The following is an 18,521-nucleotide window of genomic DNA, read 5'->3' as shown; positions in this document are numbered from 1 at the left end:
TATGCTTTTATTTCTCCCTGAAGCAAAGATCCAACTTTTTAACACCAATATTCTTTTAGTGATGTTTCATGGAATTAAGTCATGGAACACTACACTGTCCAAAGAAATAAAGTTAAGAGTCACCTAAAGGACAGTTGAGTGACATGTGGTAGGCATGAGCAGGCTGCCACACATTGCAAATAAAGAAATGCATGGGAGAAGTGGTGTAATTGTATAATTGAAAAAGAAGATGATTTGGTCATAAGGTAAAAGCCAGAGATCACACAGATAACATGCGTTCCAGTTGTATCATTGGAGTATCAAGAGAAGCTACAGAGCTCTGACTCAAGTTTCCTGCTAGAAACCTGTTGAAGGTAGGGAGAGACATAAGACAAGAATCACACAGAGTGGACAGGGATGAGGATCAAATGAAATAATATGTGAAAAGCACTTTGCAAACCTTAAAGTATTATATAAAAGCTAGTTATTAATGGGTTGTAGTCTACACTGGTGGAGACAATCCAACTTTGATGAGATAACAGATCCACTGGAGTTTGGGGGGTTTTGTTGTTGTTTTCAGTCATTTTTCAGTTGGGTTAAGAGATTGCCCAGAGTCACACAGCTAGTAAGTGTTTATGGCCAGATTTGAACTCAAAATTGAGTCTTCCTGACTCCAGGTCCAGCACTCTATCCACTGTACCACCAAGCTGCCACAAGGGATGCATAGCTTCCATGAATAATAAGAGCATTGGTCCCTCGGTGCTTCACCCTGGTGAGACCACCTCTAGAATATGGGGTTCACTTCTGAATGACATAATTTAAGAAGGAAATTGATAAACCAGAGAGCATCCAGAGGAGAGGGTCCAGAACTCTGAGGTCTTTACATTCATGTCATAGAAGAATTGAAGGACCCTAGGGATAGTTACCCTCGAGAAGAGAATCTCAGGGGGTGGTTCTAACTAGCCAAGAGTTTGAAGGGCTATTATCTGGAAAGATATTTGACTTATTAGAATTAAGACTAACTGGCTCCAGAGTACAGAACCAGGAGCACCAAGTAAGAGCTGAAAAGAGACAAGTTTAGGTTTGATAATGGAAGAAAATATTCTTAATAATTGTGCATGTATGTATGTGTATGTATATATATGTATATATATAGCCTTTTGGATACACACACACACACACACACACATATCCAAATGTTAGGATTCCCTGGGAGAAGGCAAGTTTCTTCTCATTAGAAATTTTCAATCAGAGGCTAGATTGCTACTAGTCAGGTGTGTTACACAGGGAATTACTCTTCAAATATTGGGATTGGGTTCAATGGCCGGTAAGTTACCACCTAACTCTAAATTCTTCTATCTTTAATTTAAAGAGACATTCAAAAGTAACTTCTGAAGTATCTTTAGTTATCTAAAATCATACTACCTACTGCCTCTCTCCCCATCACCCAAAACTCTAGGATTCTGAAAGGAATGAAACTAATAGTACCCATAAACTCAGATTTTCCTGAACATGATACTTCCATGGCTACTCTCTCCAGTTTCTAATTCACTTTATTCCAGTAATCCTTGATATGATATAATAAAGAAAAGATTTAGTGAGTTTCTACCAAGCATAAGCAATTAACTGTATATAGCATTGGGTTAAAAATGTGAAAATGAAAATTAGGCAGACATGGTTATTGCCCTCTAGAAACATAAAATCTATAACAAACAAACAATGCAATCAGGAATGAAAAGAACAGATTAAAAATGAAACAAAATATTAAACCAATTCAATTGAGCAGACACAGCTTAAATACCATCCATGTACAAGGTCTTTTGTGAGGCAATATAAAGGAGTGGATAGAGCAGACCTCAGAATGAGGAAGATGTGGAGTTGAAGCCCACTTCTGAAGTATACTGGCTGTGTGATATTGGTCAAATTATTTAATCTCTTATTGCTCTGGGCAATTCTCTAAGACTCTCAGTATCAGAATAGTTGCTTATATGCATTGGTAGAGAGAGTTCCCTCACTAGGAGGTTCCCTACACTGATGAAGCCATAGGTCTGGGCAGAAATAGATCAGACAGACAGACAGACACATAGAGAGAAAGACAAGAGTTAGAGAGAGATAGAGATAGAAAAAGAGAGATACAGAGAGACGGAGACAGAGAGTCAAACAGAGATAGACAGAGGAAAGAGAGAGAGAAAGAGAAGTGCTATACAATGGCATGTAAGGCAACATATAAGTGGATACAAATAAATGTTTATTAATGAAATAAAATACCAAAATATCACATTTTAAATGAACTTTTAGAAAAATATGTTCTCAATAAAACTTCATTTAATTTAAATCCCATCACGTCAATCAGAGTCATCTGTCATATTTGATCATTCTTATAAGGAATAGCAATATAATGATTAGCCATTACAGTTTTTAAAATATGTTTGCAATTAAACTGTCTTCAAGAGTTAAATTTACCAAATACATGTAATTCTGTGATATATAGAATCACAGTTTTAGAGTTAGAAGAGATCTTAGAGACCATCTTGTCCAATCCATAAACAAAAGGAACCCCCACTATACCACAAGATGAAAGTCATCTGACTTCTCTAAGGAGAGTGAACCCACCATCTCTCTCCTTGTTAGCATCCCATCCTATATTTGGAAAACATTAATTTTTAGAAAGTTTGAGGGTTTTCCCCCTGGTATCAAGCATAAATTTGTCTCTTTACTACTTCCGCCATTGCCCCTAGTTCTACCTTCTGGGACCAAACAGAACAAATATAATGCCTCTTTTTACATGACAACTCTTTCACATACCTGAAAACAGTCACATATCTCCTAAGTCTTCTGTTTTTCAGGTTAAATATTTACAGTTCTTTCAACCAATCTTCATATAACATGACTTCAAGGCACTTCTCAAGCCTGGTTACCCTCTCTGGATTCTTTCCAGCTGATCAATTTCCTTTTTAAACTATGGTACCCAGAATTGAACACTTATACTACAGATGAGTTCTGACCAAGGAAGAGTATACTATCACTGTCCTTACTCCTCAAAGCTAAGCCTCTCAATGTAGGTCAACATGGCATTACCTTTTGTTGGCTTCTATATCACACTTCTGACTTAAATACTGAGTTTTCAGCCCATTAAAAATCTAAGATTTTATTCAGAAAAACCTCTGTCTCATTGAATCTCCCTTATTCTGTATTTCCAAGGCTTATTTTTTCCAACCTAAGCTTCAAATTTTGTTTGTTTGTTTTTTCCCTTCTGAATCTTAGCTTTTTGGATTCAACCCAATCACTTTCAAGATTTTTTATATCCTGGTTCTGTCATCTGTACCTTCCAATTCAACAATCCAATATTTCCTCTCAAGGTTACACTGGCACTTATTAAGATTGATGTGCAATTGCAAATGAAACAATTATATATTATGTACCCTAACAACAAGGGTTTAAGATGATGTCTTTTTTAGCTTTGTGTCCCCTCACAGTACCTATCACACTGCATTGCAAAAATAAATGGTCAATAATTATTTTTGAAAAGCCAAAATAACTATTACTTCAAGAAAAGTCATACTAATATTGGGTTTTAAATGCCATTCTAATGTCATTAAGAAAGTTACTGTAGCAGCATTTAAATTTATTGGCAAAAAATCATTTTCCAAACTTTTAAATTGTTTTTTTTCTTTCACAAGTCATTCTGTCAAAAAGAAATACCTTCATGGTCTTTAAATTCCAATGTAAAATCTTTATAGTTTGATAAATCAAATTCCACTCGGGCACGTGTTGTACCTTTGTTATTTAGTAAAAATGGAATAACCTTTGTAGAGCCAACATAAACACCTTGGAAATTTATTAAGCTCTGTAATTAAAAATAAAACACAAAGTCAGAAGTAGGCAATACAGAAACAAAGTCAAGAGCTTACACAAGCTTAAAACTATATTATTAAACATTTCAATAATATTACATGCTCAGAAGTAGCACTATGCCAAAAAAGAGGGTTCATGTTAGAACTCATTTAAGGAAGGAGGATTACTCAAAGAATGCTTTATTATAAATTCCAGTCTTGTCATTTAAAAGAAAAATTTGTAATCATACATCATTTTTCATTAATATTTACTATAAAGCAAATTTTAAAGGATATTACTAATGTACAATTACCCTTTGTCAGCTATTAAACAAAAGAGTAACGGGGCAGCTGGATTCAGGAGTACCTGAGTTCAAATCCGGCCTCAGACACTTAACACTTACTAGCTGTGTGACCCTGGGCAAGTCACTTAACCCTTAATGCCCACCAAAACAAACCAAAAAAAAAAAGTAACATGATGAAAGCAGTGGTAGGAACATAAAACTGTCAGCAGTTTACAAGGAATGTTGTAGGAGTAGAGAATGGAGAAAGGGAGGCCAGCTAGAAAGCTACTACAGTAAGTTAGGGAAGAAATGGTAAGATCTCAGACTTACGGTCCTGGCAAAGGGGAGGTATCAAAGAAAAATGCAGATGGAGACAGAAAAGATTTTCAAACATCTGGGCTAGTCTTTCCACTCAAGAGGTAAAGACAATCATGAAAAATCATAAAAACGGTAATCTATAATCACAACATAAGTATGAATGATTACTTTGATGAAACATACACACAACAACTCATGCAATTAACTGGTCATGGACTGCTTTGTAGAGTGAGCAAGGTGCTATCGACTTATGATAAGTCCTTCTGATGAACTTATAGGAAATGGCATGGATCTGGCTGAAAGATGTAAACATATACATAATCAACGGTTTTAATTTAAAAATGAATAACTGAAATCTGTCACCTAAATCTGATTTTTAGATAGTAAATTCCCTACTCCCAGCCTGAAAAGAGAAAATCAAAACAAGAAGGCTTTATGTCCTTGGGGAGGGTGATAGAACAAATATGGGTGACGGCTTCATCAGTTTCTAAACAGCGGTCTATAAAGCAATAGTAGCCTCTAATCTCCTACACTGGACTACCACCTCCAAATTCTTCACTTTGGAGGTAGGAGCAACATCTGCCATCTAGGCTGAGCTAGTTTTGGGTCTTGAAACCATCATTCTTATTTAATTGGATCAAGGGGACTAAGGTCTCAGCCACGGGTATACTTTCCTAAGGGCCTAAATATAAAAGTCAGGCATGGGTGGTCTCCCTCAAATTGTTGTTGGCCAATATCAAGTCAGAAAAACTGCACACGAGTAAATAAATGCTTTGTCCTTGCTGAATTTCCTTTCTATGATCTGACTAAGTAGACTTCTTTTTGTCAACCATTAGATGGCCTTCAAGTATCTCATTTCTTTCCAGTTCTAAAACTGAAGTACCAGATCATGCCAAATCAGGCCTTGCCTATAACATTTGGCACGGCGGGCAATATTGGATCAGAATAGATTCTTTGAAGTGGTAGAAGGGCAATGCAGAGGAAGGTGAGCCTAGATGGATCCCGTGCTTCTAGTGCCCCTTGAAGAATTAGAAAGTCAATTTTGTGGGAGCATTCAGCAACTAGATACGGCATGAATGAGTTTGGTGTCTTTAGTATCCATGTCCTAAAGATGATAAATGTTTGTTGAATTTGCATCATTTTTGTATTTGAAGATGACAGTGACTTCCAGGATCACTATCTATGTTAGGCTAGGACCTTCCTAAAGACTGGAATTTTGGAGTTCTTTAAGAATCATACTAAAGGAATATCTTGAGGCTTTTTATGTCATATATTATTTATTTTTAAAATAGCTAAAATTTTTATAGCACTTACTATGTACCAGATACTTTGTAAAGCACTTATAACTATCTCCTTTGATCCTCATAACACCCAAGGAGGTACATACTATTCTTATATCCATTTTACAGATGAGAAAACAAAGGTAAACAGAGAAGTGACTTGCCCAGAGTCACACAGCTAGCTTGTGAGTGTCAAAGCCTGGATTTGAACATGCATTTTCCCGATTTAAGGCTATCTCTTATTCCCCCTAGCTACCACAAAGAATTGTATCATATGGATTTAGGTGGGACTTTTATCAAGGCCCCAGGGTGGACACTTGAAAGGAAAATGAGTGGCTCCAATCCCTAGGAGCTCAAAGATCTTTCTGGAATTTGGGATATAGACAAATATCCCAGCCAACTCACTGGGCTGGGGTAAAGGAGGGAAAGCATCAGTTTAAAAGGCAAGATAGCTTCCTTTCTTGCTCCTATGAACTGTAATTGTCTTTCTGTGACTTTTAGTGAAAGGTGGGTAGGCCTCTCCCCCTCACCTCCAATGTAGGCCTCGGCATAGGGGGAAAACAGTATCCATGGAAGGATTCAGCCTAGCATAAGGAGGCAATGCTCAGTCCCAACATAGGGGAAAAGCACTTGGAACCTAGCAGTGATTCAGTTTAGCATGGAGTTGTGCTTGACCCTGGCATGGGAGCTACCCTCAGATCTCACCAGTGGCAGTGTCCATGGCAAAACTTCACCCAGCATGATGGCAGAGTTCAGGAGAGGAAGAGCCCTTGGTGCCTGGCACAGAGGAAGCAGCTTTTGATCACAGAATGGTTAGAGAGAGACATTCTTAAGATCTGTCTTGAGTAATCACAATTGATGCCAGTAGAGATGGTAGAGGGAAGAGGGAGGGGGGCCCAGTAGCAGGTGATGAAGTAGGAAGCAGAGAGTAGAATAGAAAATGAAATAGGCCCTAATTGGGTGAACATTGGCATGAACAGTGGCAAAGATGACCCTGACCCATGATGAAGAGCAGTGCCTGTACCAAAAGTATTGTCATCTGTGCTGTAGCCAGGATGCTGCAGTGCTATTCATATTAATGAAGTATACTTTACATTGGAATACTGACTGTAAACTGCAAAGATTTGGCATCATCTTCTACTTGGACCAGATTATGTTATTACTTAAGACCCAATACTTTTGAAGCAGGGAGGCAAAGCCTAATTGTTGTGGGAATTCTGTGGGCCCCCAAGAAACCTAAAGATCCCAACCCCCAAGACCGAGGGAAAAGCAGCTACTCACTCACTTGCTCTCTCTCGCTCTCTCACTCTCTCTCTCTCTCTCTCTCACCTCAGGTATGAGGTATGGCAGGACATAACCCCAGTATGCTGATAAGCAATATCAAGGTCTACAAGATGATATGCAGGATATGGATGAATGCTGCATGCCCTACCGATACCCCATTATTCAAAGATCCCCTCACAATTATATTGCCTTTCCCTCCCCTTTGTTTTATAAAGATAGAAAAGACCAAGTCTTCTCTCACTCAAGTGGGACAGTTCTCCACAGTGACCTGTTCCCCAGCCATTATTCCTCTCTCTTAATAAATCTCTTTTTATTTTACAAGATTCATGATGAGCCTCCAATTCTTTGGGTGAGCTAGCTACCCCTCCAGGTCAGAAGTCCCCCCAAACAAAATGTCTGTTCTTCATTCTCCTTAAAATTTTGTTTCTTTGCCACATCCTCAGGAGGTCATTATATTGCTAGTTGTCTATTTACTATTGTTTTGCTTTTTTTCTTTTCATTGCATTGTCTATGCCAGACTTATGCCTCCTACTATATTAAGGGTTGTCCAGTAATGTCCCTAAAGTGTTGACGAGTCTTTTAGAAGGCCTTGAGGACCTAGACACCAAGGAATGAGATATGGTAGAAGCAATACTTATCATATAGTCTAGTCTAATTTTAGGAACTGAAACAAAATGTATGATTTGTTAACAAGACCAGACAAGCCTCTAACCTGTGGATGGCCAGAGCTGAACAGAGCAGAGCAGGGAAGAGACAGAAAAGTCAAGAATCAAACAGAAGTTTTATTTGTTTAGAAGCGAAACAGTTGCAAGCAGAGTCTCTCTTCCTAAGAAAGGAGGGAAATCAGACACATAGGCCAGGGCACTCTGGGCCTGCCTGAAAATGAGCAAATATCAACACTTCTGCCAATGATTAGCCAATAAGCTGTAGCCCTGACAATGAGGGGTAACAACAACGAGACAAGTTTGATTCCTAGCAGGGCTTCATGACTGAAACATAGGTCCTGCAGGTGCTTGTCAGAGCTCAGGGACCACCTGGTGTTGGTGTGAAGCAATTCCGGGATTTTGCTGCTGCTGAGTTCATCCAGAGGGTGAGCACAAAGGATTGTTGTAATGCCAAACTCAGGACATAGTTTGCTTGCTGGGGATCCTGACAGATTAAATTGGTTGGTTCAAGAGACTAAGGCTCAGGCCAGTGATGTGCCTTCCTGGTATCCTTAAGTACAAAAGCTAAGTCAACCTCCTTTGGTTAACTGTCAGATGATCTATAATTGTCTCATTTTTGTTTCATTTCCAAACCTGAAGCACTAGAATAACCTGAAACAGACTTGGCTTGTTACCACAATCTCTAATTCCTATACCAAATGCAAAGCCAAGATTGTAAACAATGAATTCTAGAAAAGTGACTAGCTTGCAGCCTATCACAGTGGAATATGGTGGGGACTTAATATATGTTTGTTGGCTTAAGTAAAGCTACCCTCCTAGCACTGAAGCAATGCTTAAAACTAGAGTCCCATTATAGCTGTCCATGTGGGAATTTATCATTAAATCCATCAATAAGCATTTATTAAGCATCTACTCTGTCAGAAACTGTTCTAGACACTGTGAGATAGCCTCTGCCTTTAAGGAGTTTACATTCTACTAGCATAAAGATCCTGTTCACAGATAAGTAAAGACAGGATACATACAAAATAAATGCATAATGTTTCAGGGGAGAATGAACTAATTAGGAGAAGTCAGAAAAGCTTCTTGAAGAAGGCAGCCCTTGAGCTGAACCCTGAAAAGAGCTGAGAGTTGCAATATGTAGAAGTGAGGATGAACAATCCAGAGAAGGCAGAGGAACAAGCATTTATTAAATACCTACTAAGTTTTAGGAAGTGCTCCAAACACTTTACAAATATCATCTTATGAAAAACAGCCTGGCTAAATACATAGAAATGAGAAAGAAATGATCATGTCCAGGGAAAAGCACCAGTAGGTAGCACCAATTTCACTATAATGGAAAGTGTATGATGGAAAGTCATACATAATCAGCATGGAAAGATAGGTGGAAGCCAAATTGTGAAGGGCTTTAAAATGCTCCATCTTATTATCAAAGAAGGCATTGAAGCTTCTTGAGTAGGGTAATGACATGATCAGAACAGGACTTTATCAATGTAGCAGCTGTCGAAAGGATGGGTTAGAGAGGGAAGATGCTGGAGTCAACAAAAGTATGAGGCTAAAAAAAAGAGTATGAGGCTATTGCAATAGTCCAGGGAAAATCATCAAGGCCTGGACTAGCATTGTTGTGGTATGAGTAGAAAGAAAGGAACAGGGCAGCTAGGTGGCGCAGTGGATAGAGCACCGGCCCTGGAGTCAGGAGTACCTGAGTTCAAATCCAGCCTCAGACACTTAACACTTACTAGCTGTGTGACCCTGGGCAAGTCACTTAACCCCAATTGCCTCACTAAAAAAAAAAGGAAAAAAAAGGAAAAAGAAAGGAACAGATTTGAGGGATGGTGAAAAAATGTCATCAACAAGACTTGTCAAATTATAGCATATAGTGGGAATGGACGAGTGAGAGTGAAGAGCAAAGGATGACTCCTAGGTTATAGAACTGGATTCTTAGAAAAATGATGGTGCCTTAAAGAGAAAATAAGGAAAGATAATAGAGGAGGTACATTTAAGAAGAAATATAATGAGTTCTGTTTTGAATATATTGACTTTGAATGCCTATCTATCTGGAACATGCAGATAAAAATGTCAAATAACTGGAGATAAGGAATTGGAATTCTAGAAGAATCTATAAAAACACAATATTAAAGTCATCATAATATAATAAGATAAAAGGGGGATTTTCCTATCAGAGAGAATGGAAGAAACACTTAAAGGATTCTTTGAGCACAACACTAAATAAATATCTATGGCAATCAATTTATCTTTAATATGGCTATAAGAAACCGAGTTGTGTTAGGGAAAGAGAGGCATGCAGGGCACACAGGGTTGGGGAGGGAGAAGGATAATAGCAAAAACTTAGAACCAGCCTTGCAAATATGAAACTCTACAGCCAATAGCTATCACATGTCTACCAACAGCTTGCAAGTATTAACAACAGAATCTGAATATGAGTAACAACAAAAATATGAGGTAAAAGAAGTAAACTTGGTGCCTAAAGAAAGGATCAATGAAAAATAATACTCTGAGAAAGTGAATACAACAATCAGCATACTCACCAGACTGATGACTATGTCAGCAATATCTATAGATCCACCAATCCTAAGGTCTAATTCATTACCATGGCGTATTATTACCTAATTTTTAAGAAAAAGTGAAATGTTATAAGAATGAAATACCATCACTTACATAGCTTTAGGGACATTACTGGACAACCCTTAATATAGTAGGAGGCATGAGTCTAGCATAGACAATACTATGAAAAGAAAAAAGAAAAAAGCTAGTAAAAAGACAACTAACAATAGAATGACCTTCTGAGGGTGTGGCAAAGAAACACCATATAATCAAGATTGCCTGAAAAAAACATTTTATATTATCTGACATGAAAGAACTCAGGGTACCAAAGTACTTTGTAAATTTCATCTAATTCATTCTCACTTTTTCCTTTGAATTGTTGCTACTTATAATTCATGCCCATGGGGGGAGTCACAATCATAGTCAACAAGTATTCATTAGGTATCTAGTAAGTACCAGACATCTATTCGTGAATCAGAAAAATCAGATGAAGGAGCAAAAGCACAGAAAATGTAATGGTCCTATGGCCACAAAGCCACTATCCAAAATTAAAATAACTAAGGACTTGTGGAACTATTCTATCCATGTGACTATGCTTCCTTGATAAACTCCACCTAGAAAGTATTTAATGTATTCTTCAAAATTAAACCAAATAAAATACTCAATTTATCACTTTTCTTCCCACTGAAAGAAAAGCAATGTGAATGATTTCTTAAAAGCTTCCACATCTAATCTAGTCAAGTCAACAAGCATTTGGTAAGTGTTTAATAGGTGCCAGGTACTGTACTAAGTGCAGGTAATACAAAGAAAGCTAGACAGTATCTCCCAAATAAATGGCTCTTTTAGATCATCTGAATATGAAAATTTTCTGAGCAAAAACCCAGAGGCAAATAAAAAGCACTTCCTGAATCATCAAAAGAACAGAGATCTAGAACTACAAGTTATGGGTTCAATTTCCTCATTTTACCAAATACTTTTTCTCTGTAACACAGTTAGTCATAAGAGCAAAAGCTCAGGACATTGGGGGTTTTTTTGGGGGGGGAAGGAAGGGGAAGGCAATGAGGGTTAAGTGACTTGCCCAGGGTCACACAGCTAGTAAGTGTCAAGTGTCTGAGGCAGAATTTGAACTCGGGTCCTACTGAATCCAGGGCTGGTACTTTATCCACTGCGCCACCTAGCTGCCCCTGAAAGCTCAGGACTTTTAATACAACTGCAGATCTATGAAGAGTAACCCAATATGAATGTTCTTTCATTCAATATAATCCATTTTATATTCAAAAAGGAAATTCCCTCTATCTAGAATTATTATGAAACAGGATGTTTTGACTAAGTATGTATTCGTCAGATCAACTCAATTGCCATGCAATACCATACAAGACTTTTCGGTTTCTAAACTACACCACAGCACTGAAGGTAAATTTAATCTATGTTTAAGGAGTCTGAAAGGGAGTATGACATACTACAAAGAGCCTTAAACAAGGAATCTGAAGTGGGCCAGAGTCTGATTCACTAGCTTTACAAAATCTAGTGATATAGCCATGGGCAAGGAAGTCATTCTCACTCTCCCAGATTCTGTTCCTTCTGCTAAAAATGGGGAATATTATGCTTTTACTATCTACTTCATGAAGTTGTTGTGAGGAAAACACCTGGTAAAACTCAAAGCACTATTTCATTTGCAGTTATTAATATTCTCATGAAATGGTCAGTCATCCTCCTCCTCATGCTCTTCATCCTCATCATCATTACTTAATTCTGCATGTGTTAGAGGAATCAATTTAGCAGTCTTTGAACTAACCCAATAAGATAGATTGGAAGTGGATCACTTAAATGAAACTGGTAGCAGCCTGTTTGTCATTTGACTCAGAAAAAGTACAATATAGGAAGAAAAATCCTTACTTAAACTTATTTAATTATTTGGAGTCAAATGATTTCCAGTTTAAGCTACATAACAATATTAATTGATATGGAAAGTTGAAGAATACAATTCAGTCAGTTTTCATACAGATAGATAGCCAACATAATGGCTTTTTTAAAAAATTCTATTGCTGATAACCCATGTTAAAGGTTAGCGATATACTATAACATTTCACAATTTAATAAAAACAGAATCTGTCATGTTTTATTAATCTGTTTAATATACACTTAAAGGGATTTTGTAAAGTCAAGGTAATTTCATTTCATTTACCTAATTCCCAGAACATAAGGCAATAAAATATTTCATGTGAGCTATAAAGTACATTAGACATTAATGTCATACAGATTTTCCCTGAAATTTAATCAGTCAATAAACTACTTAGAATTAACACAAAAGAATTAGAGACTTCACAGAAGGTCACTGCATCCAAATTTTGTCTTCCTTGTATTCTCAGAGCTCAGCACACTGTCTAGAACACTTTTAGCACTTAATAAATGTTTGTTGACTGACAATGATTTAAATAATTTTTCCATGGCATCTCTGTAGTACTGTACTTTACTGAGCAGTTGGTGGGAGACCTGGAACATTTTGAGGGAAACAAAAGAAAAGTTTGTTATTGATAAGAAGTGAACTAGAAGTGACTTCTTCCATGAAAAATGTCTTCAAACTAAGTAGAAAATGTTTCAACTCCATCACACCAAAAACAAAAGTTTAATTACAGATTTAGAATCAGAATTCTGCTACTTACCTAAGACTGAAGGAAACCAATACTTCTGTCTAGTGAAAACTTAAAAGTTCCCTCTCCACTTCTTGCCCCTTCCTTCTTGTCTAACTCCTCCCTAGTTCCCCAGAGTTAAGGTTACAAAGCTACCAACCCTGAGCATAGCCAGCAAAGAACTTTGGTAAATGTCACTTAATTACAATTTCTTCTGAATATTACCTGCAATTTCTATGGCTAAGCTTCACAATTTGGGGAGATCACCAGTCAACATTATTTAATATTATTCCTGTTACAGTTCTAAAAGCTGCTCTCCTCTAAACGCTCAGGATACAAGTATAGTGTGGGCCAAAAATCAAAAAGGGGGTTCAATATTTAATAACTCCTTTATTTTTTAATATTATGGCATCATATATAATATATATACATAAATATGAAATGAATTTACATTATGTGTGAAAAATCAAATCTCTTAAGTTGAGAAAAAATAATTTCCAAAATGTTACTAAAACATCATGACATTTGGCCTAACCTATACCACAAAAATTGAAATCAAAACCCCTAAATTAAGCAAAATGTTTTTTCCAAAATAATTTAAAAGTAGCTCCTGTTGTTCTATAATAATATTTTAAGTGCCACAAATAAAAATTCCCATACCTTTGCTTTGGTATCAAATCTCTCTGAAAAATATGGTGTACAGGCGATATCGAGTGGAGTTAAACCTCCTACAGGTATAATGCCATGAGATGGAGTGATCTTAATGAAAGGCAGAAGTTCTTTCTCACAAATCTGAAAGTGTAAATTTGTGAAAATGTTAACTCATTCCTTCAAATCATTGTTGGGAAACTTTTGGGACTTGCTGGACTACATGATCCAAGAAAAAGATAACTTACATCACAAATCATCACTGGCAAACTGTTAAATCTGAATTTCAATTTTGATAGAGGAATCTTTGGTCAAGAAACACCAACCATAGTATTTTTTAATTGAAAGGAATATACAGTATATGCATTTGGAAAGGGATATTCAAATTTCACTAGAATTATATGGGGCAGACCTCTAGTACATTACTATTTGACATTTGACAAGAATGAAGTACTGGTTTGACATTTGTATTTGCAGAAAGTTAATGGAAAGAATACTGGACTTAAAGGCAGAAACGGGACTAGAATTTCTGGAGATAAATATCTGGAATAATTTATTTAATTCTCCAAGAAACAATTTTGAGCAGAATAATTTAAAGAGAAATTAAGAAAACTTGGGAGAGAAACTGAAGATTAGAGATTTTAAAAGCTATTCTGGGGACATATATAAACATTATTCTCCAAACTGAGTGCAGAAATTTGTACAGAGGATTTAAATTGTGAATGTTATTTACAAGACAAAGATCAAAAACAAAAATATGAGATATACAACTACCTCTTTACAAATATCTTGCAGTGATTCAATGGAAGAACAAAAGAAAGATTTTGTTTCATTTATTATAAAATCATCATGAATATACCACATTTTCAGACATTATCAAATAATAAGCATGTAGTAAGTACACATTTTATGTATCTTTCCTACTCATAAATTTATTTTACCTTACAGCTAATTGTGCTACTTGAAGGAGAAAATTATTATTATTATATTCCCCCTCTACATTTTTTTGCTTTTGTTGACTCAAGAATTGTGATTGTAAAGAACGGCTAATCTAAGGATTAAGGAACATCAAGAAAGTTTCACAGCTAGAAAAAGTGATTTAGAGTAAGATTATAGCAACAATCCCTTGTTTAACATGTTTTTTTAAAATACTTACTCTAGTCATTTCTTCAATTAGAGAACAACATAAAGATAGGGGAGGTACTTTGACCACCCCAGCATTAAGCTGCCTCCTACTGGAATAGAAAGGGAACTATCTGCCCTGCCCCTCTCTACCTCAGTCCTAAAGCTCCCTTTGTTTCTTTCCCACTCACCCTGAATCGAGTTGATGGCTGTCAATGCCCAGTTCAGCTATCAGTGTCCATTTTCAGGTATTCATTTTGAATCCTTCACTCTCCTTCACCCCACATATCAATTCAGTGTCAAATCTTGAGAATTTTATCTTCACATCTATCCCTTCCCTGTAATCCCCTCTTGCCTCCCTCTACTTTAGACCTTCATCACCTCCCATCTACGCTAGTTCAACAGTCTCCTAGTTTCCCTCTCCCATATATCCTCTACACAGCTGCTTACTCTCACTTAATAAAGCATAGAGTCATAAGGTAGGAAGTAGTTTGTGTGACAATTGCACTCTATGGCTAACCTCCAAGCTTGGGAGTAAATAAAATGAGGTCACAGACTTGCCTAGTACTTCCCTTGACACAAAGAAGATTGAACCCCAAACTTACATGCAGAGACTACTTTTCTCTTGCAAGCCTTTAGCTTGCTTTTATTGGCTTCATATATTATGTAAATATGCATATATAATATATATGTCTGTGTGTACATATATAAATATATTCATTTATCCAATTGTTTCTTCGTTTAATAAGTGCCTATTATGTACCAAGGTACCATATATGAGTCACTGGAAATACATAGACAAAAAAAAAAAGCAACCTAAACTTATCAGTGACTTAAAGGAGAATAAAATGTCTTTGAACACATTACATGTTCATAGAAAGTTAAATAAAATATATGAAAAGTAATTATGGGTGGGGAGGGAGAGAAGAAAGGAATTCAACAACTGGAAGAGTATAACAGGATTAATTTGACCTGAACTTTGAAGGGAGATAAGGATTCTATGAGGTGAAGGTGAGGAAGACAGAGTTTGTGTAAAAGCAGAGAGATGGGAAATGAAATGTTATGTACTAGGAACACTTAGCAAGACAGTTTGTCTAGATGATAAAGTATGGGAAGGAAAAGTAACATTCAATGATCCTGGGAACATAGGCTTTGGCCAAATTTCAAAGGGCTAAATAAGTAAATCTGTATTTCATTCTAGAAGCAAAGTGGGAGCCATTAGAGATTCTAAAGTAGGGAAGTTAGCATGGTCTATGCCTAAGACCATATCATTCTGGCAGCAATTCAGAAGATAGTTTGGAGAGAGAAGAGATTGGACTCAGGGACTTCAATTAGTGGGTCATTGCAGTAGTCCAGAAGAGAGGCACCTGAATCAGGAGTTTAGGCATATGAGTGGAGAGAAAAGAATTAACATGAGTTATAATTTACAAGTAGCATCAACATGGCTATTAGAGGTCAGAGAAAAAGAAGAATTGAGGATTATTCCCATATCTATATCCAAACTAATCTCCACTGAGCTTAAGTCCCACATTAGGAAAAGTCTGCTGGACATTCTCCACCCAGATGTCCCATCAGCATGTTAGACTCAACAAATTTTTTCCTCAAAATTCATTCATCTTCCATACCTTCCTACTTTTGACAAAGGGGGCACCATCTTTCTAGTCTACAAAGGTTTAAAACCTCAAAGCCATTTTCAATCCTTCACTCTCCTTCACCCCACATATCAATTCAGTGTCAAATCTTGAGAATTTTATCTTCACATCTATCCTTTCCCTGTAATCACCTCTTACGTCCCTCTACTTTAGACCCTCATCACCTCCCATCTACACTAGTTCAACAGTCTCCTAGTTTCCCTCTCCCATATCTCCTCTACACAACTACAAAAATTGATTTTCCTAAAGCATGGGTCTGACCATGTCAATCCCTATTCAATAAACTCCAGTATCTCAAAGATCAAATACAAACTCTTTGTTTAGCATTTAAAGTCCTTTACAACCTAATTCCAACTTACTTTTTGGCCCTTCGCAGACATTGCACACTTTTTCATGTTCTATGGTCCAGCTAAACCAGTCTTTTTGCTATTATTCACAAATAACATCACATCACCCATTTCTTTGCCTGTGTACACACTGTCTAGTGTCTGGAGTGTATTTGTCCTCACCTTTTCCTCTTAGATTAGTTGGTTTCTTTAGAGACACAGGATTAAATGCCTCACATTTTACACAAGATCTTTCCCACTTCACAACTGCTAGCGCCTAGCCTCCTCAAGCTACTTTGAATTCTGCTCATACACATTTTCTTCATTGTTTCATTTTTCTCTATCTTCAACTCTTAACACAATTTCTGCCACAAAAAAAGTTTAATTAATGTTTGTTGATTGTTCCTGTACTATCATTCAGGAGAGAAACTGGAGTTAGATATAGATCTGGGAGTAACCTTTGGAGAGGTTACAGTTTAATCCATGAGCAATTATGTCACCAAGAGAGTGACTATATAGACAGAAGACAAGAGTATTCAAGACAGGGTTCTTAAGTCTATCAGTGCATAAGGTGCAGAAAAATGATAGTAACCCTAGAAAAAGAGACCAAGAAGAAATAGTCCTAGATATAGAAGAACCTGGAGAGCAGTGTCACACTAAAAAAAAAAGGTGGGGGGAGGAAAGGATGTGTAGAAGGAGGGATTGGTCAATAGAATCAAATGGCACAGAGAATTCAAGAAGGATAGAGACTGAGAAAAGGCCTTAGATTTAGCCATATAAACCTTGGAATGAAAAGTTTCACTTGAGTGATAAATAATTCAGGCAGTTTCTCACCTCACATTCACTTCTCACACCTGCAGTGCTAGAAGGGGTAGCCCAAGAAATCAGTATAAGGTAAAAGAAAATGAAAACAATAAGATTAGATTGTTTGGGGTTTTTCCCAGGAGGCAAGAAATTATATAGAATGGAAGAAAGGTATATAATGAGAGCTTGAAGAGATACAAGGACAAATGAATGTTTTGCTGTGTTTTGGTTTTTTTGGTTTGTTTGTTTTGGTTTTTTTAAGATGGGAGTGATTGTCAGGTCTAGTATGGTGCATGCATATAATCCTTGCTGCTGGGGAAAGCTGAGGTTGTGGAATTTCTTGTGGTCAGGAGTTGTAAATTGTAGTAGGACTGAAACCAATCAGGTGTTCACACTAAGTTTGGCACAAATATTGTGTGCATCTTGAACTGGGGCTCCACCAAGCTACCTAAGCCAAGGCAAATCATCCCAGGTCAGAAAAAAGGAGCATGTTAAAACTTCCATGGAAATCAGTATTGGGATTAGTCCCATTAGTAGTCACTGTAACTTCCAGCCTGAGGAAAATTGGGAGACCCAGCCTCAAAAAAAAAAAAAAAAAAGAAAGAAAGGAGTAATCTTAGCCTATTTTTAGATACTATAGAAGAAACTAGTGGTAACAGAGAAATTCAAATTGGTAAACAGAGGGAAAGGTATGGAAGGAAAACGTCCAAAAGAGGTGGGACAGGATGCAACACAGGCCACAAATAGAGGTTTTGAAGTATGAAAGAAGCGGAGACACCTCTTTCTCTAAGTCAGGAGTAAAGAAGGAGAAAGTTGGAGTTGGGAAGGAAACTGATGATGTTGAATTGATTTGAAGTATAGAACTAGAAAGAAGAGGAGTTGACAACAAATAGCCTCAGTTTTTTTTTCAGTGGTGAGATCCTTTGTTGAGTATGAGATTGAATGAAAATAACAATAATAATAATAAATAATTAAGCACTTTCTATGAGCCCAGCTTTATGCTAAGTACTAGGAATAGAAATTAAAATGTGAGACAAGTCTTGTTCTCAGAGAGTTCATATTTTACCTAGGGAAGATAATACATATAGGAGAGTTCAGATGAAGTCTTTGTGGATGGAAAGTCTTTGTAGTTCT

The 18,521-nt window shown here is 36.9% G+C and overlaps 1 protein-coding gene across 1 annotated transcript in view; it reads right to left on the bottom strand.

The window, feature by feature from the left end:
• The window catches only part of CFAP47 (cilia and flagella associated protein 47), an 849,402-nt gene that overhangs the window by 735,897 nt on the left and 94,984 nt on the right, over positions 1 to 18,521 (bottom strand). The window contains 3 exon segments of the mRNA XM_043993472.1: positions 3,682 to 3,826; positions 10,190 to 10,267; positions 13,496 to 13,627. Coding sequence (XP_043849407.1) covers positions 3,682 to 3,826; positions 10,190 to 10,267; positions 13,496 to 13,627 — 355 coding nt within the window.

Source organism: Dromiciops gliroides, chromosome 3 (genome assembly GCF_019393635.1).
Source record: "Dromiciops gliroides isolate mDroGli1 chromosome 3, mDroGli1.pri, whole genome shotgun sequence".
Taxonomy (NCBI): domain Eukaryota; kingdom Metazoa; phylum Chordata; class Mammalia; order Microbiotheria; family Microbiotheriidae; genus Dromiciops; species Dromiciops gliroides.
This window is presented reverse-complemented; position numbering and strand designations above follow the sequence as displayed.